Source organism: Crassostrea angulata, chromosome 8, assembly GCF_025612915.1.
Source record: "Crassostrea angulata isolate pt1a10 chromosome 8, ASM2561291v2, whole genome shotgun sequence".
Classification (NCBI taxonomy): domain Eukaryota; kingdom Metazoa; phylum Mollusca; class Bivalvia; order Ostreida; family Ostreidae; genus Magallana; species Magallana angulata.
The window spans coordinates 26,988,231-27,001,262 of NC_069118.1; the positions used below are offsets into that span (position 1 = coordinate 26,988,231).

Here is a 13,032-nt window from a genome sequence, read left to right on the forward strand (position 1 = left end):
AAATGTACAAGAAATACCAGCTTTTATTTCCATTAATCACTTCCGTGCGTCTGTTTTCGGTCCCGAGACAAAAAACCCAGTTTCAACAAGATTTCATATTTCGCAGAGAATATCGATATTTCATCGTATCATATAAAACAAATCGGACGGAAGACATACACGTTACTTGTGACGAGATCTAGTTATTAAGGTCTTCCGTTTCCAACGGAAGACCTTGTACTGATTCTGATGGTAATTCTTCATTATTGTTATTCTTCTTTTAGCTTCTTATAGCTTATAGTGTTTAACCTTAATAACTTTTTTTTTGTTTTTTGTATGTAATTTGATTTCATTCAAATTTTCAGGGTGTATTGTAAATTAGATGTAGCTTTTAAGCAAAAAAAATGACAAATCGTAACTTCTGGGTTCGAGTTATTCCCCTTTTTTTTAATTTTAGGGGCATCCGTTTCCAGACAAAGGCTCCGAAATGGTCCGTAGCAAATAATCCAAACTTAGAATTTTTTAAAATGGACATTTTGAATGTTGTCTTCTGATTTTAGTATTTTATTTTTTTTTTTCAATTTTTCCACTTAATCTATATAATCGAAATCTATATCTCGAAATTGCTAGTTTTAACTCATGTTTTTGCTCCGTAACTTTTTGGTTTGCAATTTTTTCTAAATGCATACAGAACAAAAGTTGTTTATAAATTTAAGGGCTTTCATTTGAGACCAGAAAAAAGGGGCTGGACCCTTAATATAAAGAAGGGATCTAGGCGCCTTGAAAGTCTTTGCTGGATAACTAAAATACGATACATGCTACGATAATGATGTCGTGAAATAGTTGTTTTTCATTATCTTATCAATCTAATTGTAATATACTGTTGTTTGGATATTGCGTAATAAAAGAGTTAAACGCTTCACACGAGAACATTCATACCCGCTTTCATGTTGCTTGTGAGGAATAGCTCCCTGTGCGTAATAGTGTTTTAAAGTTGCAGTAAAGACTTTTCTTGTCTAAATATATACCCAACTTATCACAGACATGCCTTTATCTGCTTTACGAGAGATCTAACTATTCAATACTCTGCAGTCTTGGGGTAACATTTATACAGTACCCGCAACGTTATTTTTTACAATCCCATCCTATCGTATCGTGTATCAATCCTATCGTATCGTGCGTGTATACTGTTCTATCGTGCGTTAATTCTATCCTATCGTGTGTGTATACTGTTCTATCGTGCGTTAATCCTATCCTATCGTGCGTTAATCCTATCAGGTTTATCGTTTAATTTCAACAATTCTTCCGTTTATCCTATCGTGTTAATCGTTTCGTGCCTTTTCATAAGCAAGTACATTTATTACTAAGTTGCAACTCCTTCGGTGCGCCGTATACGAATATTTATCGAACAAGAATTATAAAACCCTATGCAACATTCCGTCAGGATGCAAATTTTTTTTTTTTTTTAGATCAAAATTAACCAATATTATATGTAAATCATATCTATTAACATTGAAAATGAAAAACGAAGTTCTTAGGAACAAGGTAACATATTTACCTGTATATCGAATATATTAAATCGTACGCAGAGTGCATACCTGCGTAAACATTAACTTTTATGCAATATAATATTTTACAGAAACAAAACTATCTATGATATAATTTACCGGTATATTTAATTAAAACCCGAGTTGTATTTTGAACCCGTTATTTTCCGTGTGATATTTTATTTCAGGCTGAAATGTTCTCGGCAATCAGCTAGGGTGTGTGGTAATGAAAACAATGTTAACAAATCGAACGCGGAATGTGTATCTGCGTAAATATTTATTTTACTTGTCTGTAATAATTCGTTTTTAATGCATCATTTTCTTATACAGAAAGAAATGTACTTATGATAGATTTTATATTTACTTTATACAAGAGTTGGATTTATATAATTAAACCCGCTATTTTCCGAGTGATTTAATCTCGGGCTGAAATATTCGCGGCGATCGGCTAGGGTGTTCGGTAATGAAAACAATTTTAACATTACAGAAAATTTATTGATCATTAAAGCTCATAATCTTAGTTGGAAAAAAAATTAACTGGTCATTTTTATAATTCTATAAATTTTGCAGCGATGATTAACAACTCGGCAATTGTTACTAAAAAGAAATTCCACGTAAAATAACACATTCTGCCATTATCAGTTTGTTCGTAAATATTGTTTTAAGCGTTCATACGTTTATCATGAACATCGTTTATCCTTTCCTATCGTGTATCAATCCTATCATATCGTGCGTGTATACAGTTTTATCGTGCGTTAATCCTATCCTTTCGCGCGTGTATACTGTTCTATCGTGCGTTAATGCTATCCTATCGTGTGTGAATCCTATCCTATCGTTTATCTTGTAAAAAATAACGTTGCGGGTACTGTACATAGAAAATAGTCAATCATGAATTAATTTTCAAGAGTTCAAATTGATTTTCTAAAGCCCTGATTGGTCAGAAATTAGAGTTGTGTGAAAATGATCTCCTATCAATATATGTCAGGCCCTGACAAGTGTAAGTAGAAGGGGATGGTGTTATAAAGACTGATTGACAATTCTTTCTTAACTTTAAGCTGTAACAGAAGACATCCTCGTTGCTTTCTACGAGCTCAGCTCTAGTTATTATCCCCTTTTCCATACGTTTTGTGCACGCAATTTCTCAAAAACTGTCCAACCGTTTTACACCATTTTTCACAGATGATTGGAAGTGATCTGAATTTATTTTGTTTTTAATATTTTTGCCGTCGTCACTTCCGGTACCGATTTATCGATGATTTTGTAACTTTTTTGTGTACGCTTGGTATAGAAAAAAATCAATGATATGAACATGAAATTTTCAGGATAGGTAGACCATAGTCTTCAGGTGTTCCTATTGCTTTTTTTAACGCCAGTGACGCAGTTCCAAAGAGCTTACTATGGCTTGAAAATTGGGTACGAATTTTGTTCCCCCTTTTTTGTACAAAAGATTTTCAGGAGTAATAGAAACAATTTTTATCTCGAGTATCCATGTTTCATTTTTTCAAAGTTAATTTCCTGTTGTCCATTCCCTGTCCCGCGACAAAAAACTTGTGACATTGAGATCTCAAAAATGATAAAGACTTGAGCATTCATACTTTGTAGGATTATAGACCTATAGTTGTAGATATCTTAAAACTATTTTGTTTTGTTTGTCATAACTTCTGGTCGTCACCGGAAGCACTTCAAAAAAATTATTATTATTAATTTTTTTTTGCATTTAATTTGTTTCATATAGAATTGAAATCAAAGTAATAATCCTTACATATGTTATGTATCCAATGTTAAATAAAAACAAACAAAAAATTACTTCCGGTGAAAAATCTCAAATATCTCCGAAAGCGTTTTTGTAATGAATGTTTTACCCCAAGATCTCAGAAAGTCAAGTGATCAATACATGAAACTTATAGAGATAAAAAACATTCGATAGAAAATGCGTTTAATCGCTTTCATTTGTCAACCGTCACTTCCGGTTCTTACTTGAAGGGGTCAAACAAATCAAACTTTTTGAAAGTTTAACTGTTTTTCTTTGACAATTTTAGTAAAATTGATAAACAGTAAAGTACAAGTGTCTAGTGTTCACGAAATGCTTTTTACTTTCACTGAGCATTTCCGTTTGTCCGCTTTCTGTCAAAAGAAAAAAAATAACCACTCCACGAGTTCTCAAAAACAGTGATGAATTGAACAACACAACTTTGTGGGATGATAGCCTTAATTATGTATTTGTGTTTACATTATTTTGTTTGAATCGTCGTCACTTCAGGTCGTCACCGGAAGCACTTTTTTCCTTATCTTTTTAACATCGAATGAATACCGGTATATCATTACACGATCTTATATCTGTTAAATAAGCAAACATATTCTACTTCCAGTGAATTTTATCAAATACCTTAGGTACCTATCTTTTTTACAAATTTGATACCCGAGAGATTTTAGTCACTGTAAGTGATTGAGACACGAACTGTTATCAATGATAGACAATTGATTCAAGATGTGTTTAACGGGTTTTATTTTGTCAACCGTCTCTTCTGGTACTCAAAAGAAGAGTTCAAACAATTCATGTTTTTAACAAGTCTAACCGATTGTCTTTGGTGTTTCATTTAGCATGATAAACAGTGATGTACACTAGACAAATGTATAAAAACAGCCTTTAATTTCATTAATAACATTTGTTCGTCCGTTTCCGGTCTCGTGACAAAAAACCTAGTTTTACCAGGATCTCAGATTTGGCAGAGAGTATTGATATTTCATCTCATCATATAAAACAAAATCGGACGGAAGACCTACACGTTACTCGTAACGAGATCTAGTTATTAAGGTATTCTGTTTTTAACAGAAAATCTTTTTGTTATTGCTTTGATTCTTTTTCCCTATTATTATTATTTTTTTGTTACATTTTCTCAAAAATGCCTCAGCCCATTTTTATGAAACTTTCAGATCTTATTTATGACAAAATTTGTAAGAAAATTTCACAAGTTTTTTTGGTCGTCACTTCCGGTCCGGAGATAATAAAGATTTTATGTTTTTTGCTTGTTCACGACTTTCCTCAAAAAGTATTTAAGAAAGAACCTTCAAATTCTCAGAAATGGTAGAGAATTAACGGCTGCAGCGCGTTCACATATCCAAACCTCCGCCGTAACTTCTGGTCGTCACTGGAAGGAAATAAAATTTTTGAATTTTTTAAACCTGAATTTCTTTTTTAGTTTTTATTCGATAGAGACGCTCTCAAAACTTCCGAATATGAAATTTGTTTTAAAAGCGATCCATACATTCTCGAAATGTTGGGCTCCAAAGTCCTGAAGCGAGATTCCGCGTACCTCAGTCGTTAGAGTGTTGGACTTGTGCCCAAGCGAGCCGGGTTCAGTCCCCAAATGTCGATTATTTTTTCTTCCTTAATTGTTTTTTTTTTAACGACTTTATCTTTAAAATGATGGATTTTAATGTTTTCCGTTTCATCTTTAGTATAAATAAAAATAATAGCGGTTTTTTTAATACAAATATAGAGCTCGTTTCTGTCACTAGTTCAGACGCTCGTCGCATCGCCTCATCAAAGATATGCCTCTGAAGTGCCCCTGCAGTACGGCTGCATGCAGTAGAGTTCACTGGGTCGCTTTGTCGGCATCAAAGAAATGCCGCTGTAATGAGAAATAATGACCCCCGTAGAATAATGACCGGGGTCATTTTTCGACGTAGAATAATGATCCCCTTTGCTGTAAAATAATTGGACTTTTCTGAAGAAAAAAGACCCAGGGGTCATTTTTCATGTGAAACGTAAAAAATGACCCCCGTAAAAAAGTGACCCCGCAGTGAAAAAAATAGAAATTGATTACCCAGTATCCCGACAAGGTGTATGACTTTAAAATTACTGGAATTTTTACTCTGTTCAGTTGATATATTGAAGTGATAAACACCGAACTTGTAAAGAAATCGCTGTATATAGTTTTTCATATCCATAGCAAACATACACATAAACACACTAACATTGCCACATATTGATTGTTAACAGTTACGCCTCTTCTCTCGTCGAAATATGGCCGGAAATAACGCTGCACGTGTGTAGAAATTTGCTGAACTATACTTGATTCTTAACCATGAATAATTATTAACAAATCTTATATAGCTTTATTATTTAAAGACGATATTCATTTACAAAATGTATGCACAGCTTGCTTTTTATATCGTGATTTTACAATTGAATCGGCAACAAATTGCAAGGTCTGCACATGTGTGTTTAGAAATCTCTCCAGGTGGTGCTACTGGAAAGCCATTCCGTAATAAATGGGCGTGGCATTGATTTTTTCTGATAGATATTGTTACGATCAACAACTTTGCTTCTATAATGCATCACAAAATCTTTATCGTTTTAAGTTATTTGTAAAAGAGTTCACGGGTGTCTTGGCCCCTAATGTACGGAGCCAGCCCCTTTTTCTTGAGTTCATTCAAAAGGTCTCACAAATACTAACATTTTTTGTTCTTACACCCATCTAAAATTGCAGTTCATTTGTAAGATACAAATGATTGAATATTTTAGGGGCCAGCCCTATAGATCCCTAATGGGAATAGACGTTGGTGTTTTGATTAATGGAATCGATTAGAATCATCAATGCAAACATTTACTCTTCTACAATGCTTAACAAAATATGTTTCTTTTTCCTGATATATTGCGTCAAAGTTTTAGATCTTTTGCCCCTAAAAATCCCATATTATGTAATAAATGGGCGTAGTAATGATTTTTTTCTGATAGATATTGATAATATCAACATATTTGCTTTTATAATAGATTACAATATCTTTATCATTTTTATGTTATTTGAAATAGAGTTTACGGGGATCTTGGCCCCTAAAAAAAGGGGCCAGCCCCTTTTTCATGATTTTTTTGGAAAGAACTTTTAATTATTTACTACTTTTGTTAGATATGTTTTTAGATATGTTTTTACAAAATATCAATTGATAAAAAGATACAGATCAAAACGTATGAAAATTTTGAATGAAAATTCGTACCCAATTTTCGTACCCAGGCGAGCTCCAAGAAATGGAGCAACAGGCGTTTAACAACTACATGCTGCACAACTTCAAACTATAGTCTACCTATCCTGAAAATTTTATATTCATATCTCTTATGGTTTTCGAGTTTATAGCTGCAAAAAATGGGTCGTCAAAAATTACAAAATGGACGATAATTTAGTACCGGAAGTGACTATTAAAAAATAAATAAACATGTATGAAAATTAGATCACGTCATAACATCTGTTAAAAAATAGTCGAAATCAGTCGAATAGTTTTTGAGAAATCTCGTGCACAAAATTTGGGGAAAAAATGATTAACTAGACATGATCTCGTTGCAAGCAACGAGTGGGTCTTCCGTCCGATTTTTGAAAAGATTAGATCAAACTTATCAATTCAAAGATAAAACCGTAGATCTAAGCGAAAAATTTGCGGCACTCGGGGCTTGAATAATAATAATAAGAAAAGTGAAAAAGAAACAATAAAATTATAGAAGGGTCTTACGTTTCCAACGGAAGACCCTAATAAGAAACAGTACGAAAATGATAAGGTCTTACGTTGGAAACGGAAGACCTTAATAAGAAACAGTACGAAAACAATAAGGTCTTCCGTTGGAAACTGAATAATAAGACTGAATCTCTAGTCAGGTGCTCTACCAACTGAGCTATCTGGCACTGGTATTCAAACCGGTCTGATCGTCACATATATAAAGAATTATTTTAAACAATGTTGTTCAATAAAAAATAACACTCGGAACCTTCAGTTTTTGTCTGTAATTAATCAATATTGGCGTACGATCAGTTCTTGCCGAGTACCATTTCTCACCAGTGCATTGTTACGTCATTTTATCAACACATAAAATTATATACGAAAATATGATGTAACAGTGCACCAGCGAGAAATGGTCCTCGGCGAGAACTGCTCGCACGCCAGTACTGCCAGTAGTCAGATTAAAAAAAGAGAATAAAAAATTACATTAAAACATTAACAAGGACAATTTAAGTACACATCATAACTGCTAAACAAGAAAAATTATGTGAACTGGTAGAATGGTAGGCATAGTTCTAACTTGTAACCTACATGTACAAGTACATGTACCGGGTACCCGTTGGTCTGCTAAACCTCTTTAATGATACAATGATCGGCATCATAAAGATATTAAAGTCATGTTTTAACTCTGAAGTCTGAAGTATACAATTTTATTTACTTGAAGTTATGTCTACAGGGTATTCATGACTACATTTGGAGTCTTCTGCACAAGAATATATGATATGTTTCTAATTAGACCCTGCTTTGAATTTTGAGTTGAAAATTCACAATCTGTTATTTTTTTAAATAGATAAATTCAGTTACCCTTTCCAGTCCCCCATGAACCTCGAGCGAGTCTAAACATCCATGAAACATGTAAAAATTACACGTTAGTAAACAAACACCCACACCATAACAAAAACATTTAACAGTGTGTACGTACTTCAATGTACATCTATACTATATACTAAATTTTAACCAGTTAACAAGAAACTTTAAAAGGAGTAAAAGCCTCACCTTCATCAGTAACATCCACATAAATCACACACTTTAATGTCCATCTTTTCTCCTTTATTACTCGTAGCTTATCAATCGTTCATGTACGATTCTCATATATTTGTTTTATGAAATTTGAAAAAAAATATAGCACAGAACTTGTTTAATTTGATACCAAATGACATTATTTAATATATTAACAATAACTGAATTAATTTTTTTTCATAAAATGATAACGATTTTTGCTATCAGAAAAATACGTATATGAGCTGCTGACCCCTAATTATAGGGGCCAGCCCTTTTTCCTTAATTTTAAATGAAAGCTCTCGTTATTCTAAACAACTTTTGTTCTATATGTATTAACAAAATATTTTTAGTTTAAAGGTTATAATACAAAAAGCAACAAAATTTCAGCCCCGAAAAAATCTTAAACTTTGGCGACAAATAGCTCAAAAACTAACAAAGAAATTACCAAAATTTTCATGCCAGCAAAACTATAAAATGTTACCGACAAATTTCATGCATCTATCATCTGTAGTTACCGAGATGAACTCTGGACAAAAGACCCCCAAATTTTCAATTAAAGGGCAATAACTCATAACTGGAAGTGAATTTTAAAAAATTGAAAAAAACATTTAGAGATATTAATATCATCTACATACCCTAAAAGTTTCATAGCAATCAGACAAAAAATATTCGAGAAATCTCGTGCACAAAATTTGCGGGAAAAAGAAATAATAATAAGAAACAGTAGAATAACAGAAGGGGTTTCCGTTGAAAACGGAAAACCCTAATAAAAAGAAACAATAGAATAACAAGAGGGTCTTCCGTTGGAAACGAAAGACCCTAGAAAGAAACCGAAGAATAACAAGAGGGTCTTCTGTTTTCAACGGAAGACCCTAAATATATCCCTCCTTAATATACAAATACGAAGTAGTGTTCCCGGTACATGTTCATGTGCTTCACTGTGGATTGCAAGTGCACGTGAACGTACAACATGTACGGCGAAAAAATTCACAACTTCTCTTCTGCGTTTCGGCATCCATGGCTCTGTCTTTTCCATAATGCTGTTCGTCGCTGTTTATATTTGGGGTTACAGATAGGGGTCCCCGACATAGATTTGTTCTGCGCGGACACATAGCACGTTTAAATAAGTAGTTGTGAATGTTCATTGCATTTATAAATGATTTAGATAAACAGAATAAAACCGTGAAATTTAATCAGAACAATAACAAATGCTACGCCCGGAAGCGGCATTGTTCGCTTGTGTGTCTATGTAGACAATATTAACTCGTTCATGTACGATTCTCGCATATATTTTTTTTTATGAAATTACAAATAAATATACCACAGAGCTTGTTTAATTTCATACCAAATTACAAAATTTAATTTATTAAAAGTAATCTAGTTATTTTTTTTTCCATAGAATGATAAAATTTTTAGCTATCAGAAAAAAACGTTTATGGACTGCTGACCCCTAATTATAGGGGCCAGCCCTTTTTTCCCAATTTTAAATGAAAGCTCTCGATATTCTAAACAACTTTTGTTCTATATGTTAACAAAATATTTTTAGTTTAAAAGTTACAATACAAAAAGCAACAACATTTCAGCCCCAAAAAAATCTTTAACTTTGGCGACAAATACCTCTTAAACTAAAAAAGAAATTTACCAAAATTTTTATGCCAGCAAAACTATAAAATGTTACCAACAATTTCGCCAAACTTCATGCACCTATCATCTGTAGTTCCCGAAATCAACACTGGACAATGGACCCCCCAATTTTCAATTAAAGGGCAATAACTCATAACCGGAAATGAATTTTTGAAATATGAAAAAATAGTTTTCAGAACTTAAAATCATCTACATACCCTGAAAGTTTCAAAGCAATCAGACAAAAAATGTTCGAGAAATGGCCTTCACAAAATTTGCGGGAAAAAAAAAAATAACAATAAGAAACAGTAGAATAACAGAAGGGTTTTCAGTTGAAAACGGAAAACCCTAATAAGAAAAGTAAAAAGAAACAATAGAATAATAGAAGGGTATTCCGCTGAAGACGGAATACCCTAATAATAGAAAAAAAAACGAACGTTAACAATAAGGTCCTCTGTTGGAAACGGAAGACCTTAATAATAAGGAAAGAAAAACCGAATGAAAACCGGAAGACCTCAGTTGGGAAAAAGAAACCATACGAAAACAATAAGACCTTCCGTTGGAAACGGAAGACCTTAATAAAGAAAAAGAAACTATAGATTAACAAGAGAGTATTCCGTTAATATTCCGGAATATCCTAACTAGATTGTTCTCGTTGCGAGCAACGAGTGGGTCTTTCCTCCAATCTTTTAATATATGAGATAAAACCCATCATTTTAAGAATAAATCATAACTATGAGCAAAACATTAGTTTAAAAAAGCCTTTTTGGCACTCAGGGCTTGAACCCGGGTCACCTGGGCACTTTTCCACGACTCTAATGACTTAGCTACTCGGACCCTCGCCCTCTCTTTTTTTTCTTATTTTTGAGAAACGTCGCGGACAAAATTGACTTTAAAAAATCGTTTAACGACGATAACTTCCGACCGGTTGGTCGTTGGAAACGGAAGGCCCTAAAAACTAGGCACGATGTCGTTGCGAGCAACGAGTGGGTCTTCCGTCCGATTTTAGAGTAAATCAAATAAATCCTTCACTTTTACGACAAAATTATTAATCTACACAAACAAATTGAAAAATAAATTTCGGCACTCGGGGCTTGAGCCTGGGTCGCCTGGGCTAATGTCCAGGGTTTTGACGACTAAGCTATTCTGACTCTCGCTCCAAGGGTAATATGGAATAAGATCTATTTTTTTCAGTAAATCATGATTTTTAAATCTTACTGAATATTGTGTAATTTAGGGGCACACACTTGGTATAGGTATTACTGTCTTATGAAAGTATCTAATTTAAAATGTGCGACCACATTGAATTTGTTATGGTTGTTTACTCTTTTTTTTTAAATTCGCTAATTCATTATGGATTTTTAATATACATGTAGCTAGCTTTTTGTCTATCAATAAAAAAAAATTACCTGTTCCACAACGTATATTCCATATTGTAGTTGCTGCCTCATGAGAAATGGGTGCATATGGTTAAGGAAAATTCTTAGATGACTTTCCCTGTCGCGGAATGGAATGAGTATGGCTACATTCTGTCGAGATTTACAATTCTTGGGTTTATATTGGCCGTTTTGTATCAGACTATAATTCCTTTCCATATCTTCCCAAGTTGGTGGAGTTTTGTTGACCTTTCTATTCCCAACTGTAACACAGATAATATCACATTTAATAACATATTAGCGTAAACTATGTTATTAAATGAAATTAAATGTATAGAAAAAGAAAATGTTATGGAACGAGAAAAATTCCATTCGATAGATTGAGAATAGCATTACTCATACCTAGACCATTAGGAATAAGTGGACAAAGCGGTTTACTTTTCTCTGCGTTCTCCTCATATCCGTTTGCGTAGGTCATGTTACCATAGGAAACTAAAATATTTCGATTCATGACTCTTCAGGCATTTATGAACAAACATTCGTTTCGGCACATAGTAATGTCTAAATTTAAAGCAAATGGAAGTAAAAGTAGCGGTAAGTTAAAGTCACTGGGCCAAAAAAAAGAAATAAAATGATAGCGGTATAACTAATAATAAAGATACATCATTTAATCTTTTTTGCACTAAATGCCATCAGGTTTTGGTTTAAACAATTTAATTATCTGGTATTTTTTGTCTATTCACCTATTTTTAATTCTGATTCAAAGTTTTTAAAACAGTGATAATTTGAATTCTTCCTAGATGCTTTGGACAACATGTTCATAAGAGAGCAAGTATACCTTTAACTTCAATTTCACTGTTTATTTACTTGTTTTCCATTCCATTTTTTACATGGTCTCATGAAAGTGGAGAGGGGGGAGCCTGTTTATTCATTTTTTTTGTATGCAATTTTAAGAAACATTTTTGCTGCACAAAAAAGTGGGGGTTGCATCTGGACATGAATCAAAGTGTTTAATTTTTCAGTTTATGCAATATAAATCTTTTTGCAAGTCTAGTTTCCAATGCTTACTGAGAGAAAAGTGGTAGTTACAAATTCGCATTACACAATAATAAAAAAACAACATGTTTCATGTTCTTTATTTTGCATATCATAAACCGGTTTCTTATTCAATATCGTATGGTTTTGACATTAATTGTTTAAGTTAATCCATTTTCTTAAATCGTGTAAATTTTTCTCAACCCTTGCAGTCACAGGTTAATGTCTACGAAATTGAGCTCATTTTCGTATATAACAAAAATATTCTTTTGCGAATAAACGCGTTACTTTTGCGAATAAACGCGAAAATTACGCCGACACTTTTACGAATTAACGCAAAACTATTGCGAATAAACGCGAAACTTTAGCGAATAAAGGCGTTTCTTTCGCAAACAAACGCGTTACTTTCGCGAAAATTTTTTAAAGAGTATTTGAAAGGTGAGATTAAAAAATTTGAAGAGTTTGAATGAGTTAAATTGGACGAGATGTTAGGCATCTTGTACATGGCTTTGCATGCATCATCGCTATTTGTGAATAAATATGACGCTTGATAATCGTCGGGAAAACAAAACACTTATTAGGTTAGTAACTAACTCAGTACGGAAATATATTGGGTTAATCAATCACATAGACGGCTTGGCTTCCCCTCGCCATCAGTGAGATTGATCAACCCAATATATTTCCGTAGTGAGTCAGTAACTAACCTGATAAGTAATAATGATTTTACGTTGATACGCGAAAGTTACGCGTTTATACGTGAAAGTTTTGCGGGTTTTTTTGGCAAAGGTTTCGTGTTTATTCGCAAAAGTTATGCGTTTATTCGCGAAAGTTATGCGTTATATATTGCGAACGTTACCCGTTTATTCGCGAAACTAACGCGTTATGTCGCGTATTTTTCGCGTTTATTCACGACAGTTTCG

At 33.3% G+C, this 13,032-nt stretch overlaps 1 protein-coding gene across 1 annotated transcript in view; it reads right to left on the minus strand.

The window, feature by feature from the left end:
• Positions 1–11,554, minus strand: part of LOC128158707 (beta-1,4-N-acetylgalactosaminyltransferase bre-4-like) — an 80,708-nt gene extending 69,154 nt beyond the window's left edge. Inside the window, exons 1-2 of the mRNA XM_052821649.1 lie at positions 11,480–11,554; positions 11,111–11,340 (exon numbers count right to left, since the gene is read on the minus strand). Coding sequence (XP_052677609.1) covers positions 11,111–11,296 — 186 coding nt within the window. The 5' untranslated portion in view covers positions 11,297–11,340; positions 11,480–11,554. The remainder of the gene's footprint in view (positions 1–11,110; positions 11,341–11,479) is intronic.
• Between the last annotated feature and the right edge of the window lie 1,478 nt (positions 11,555–13,032).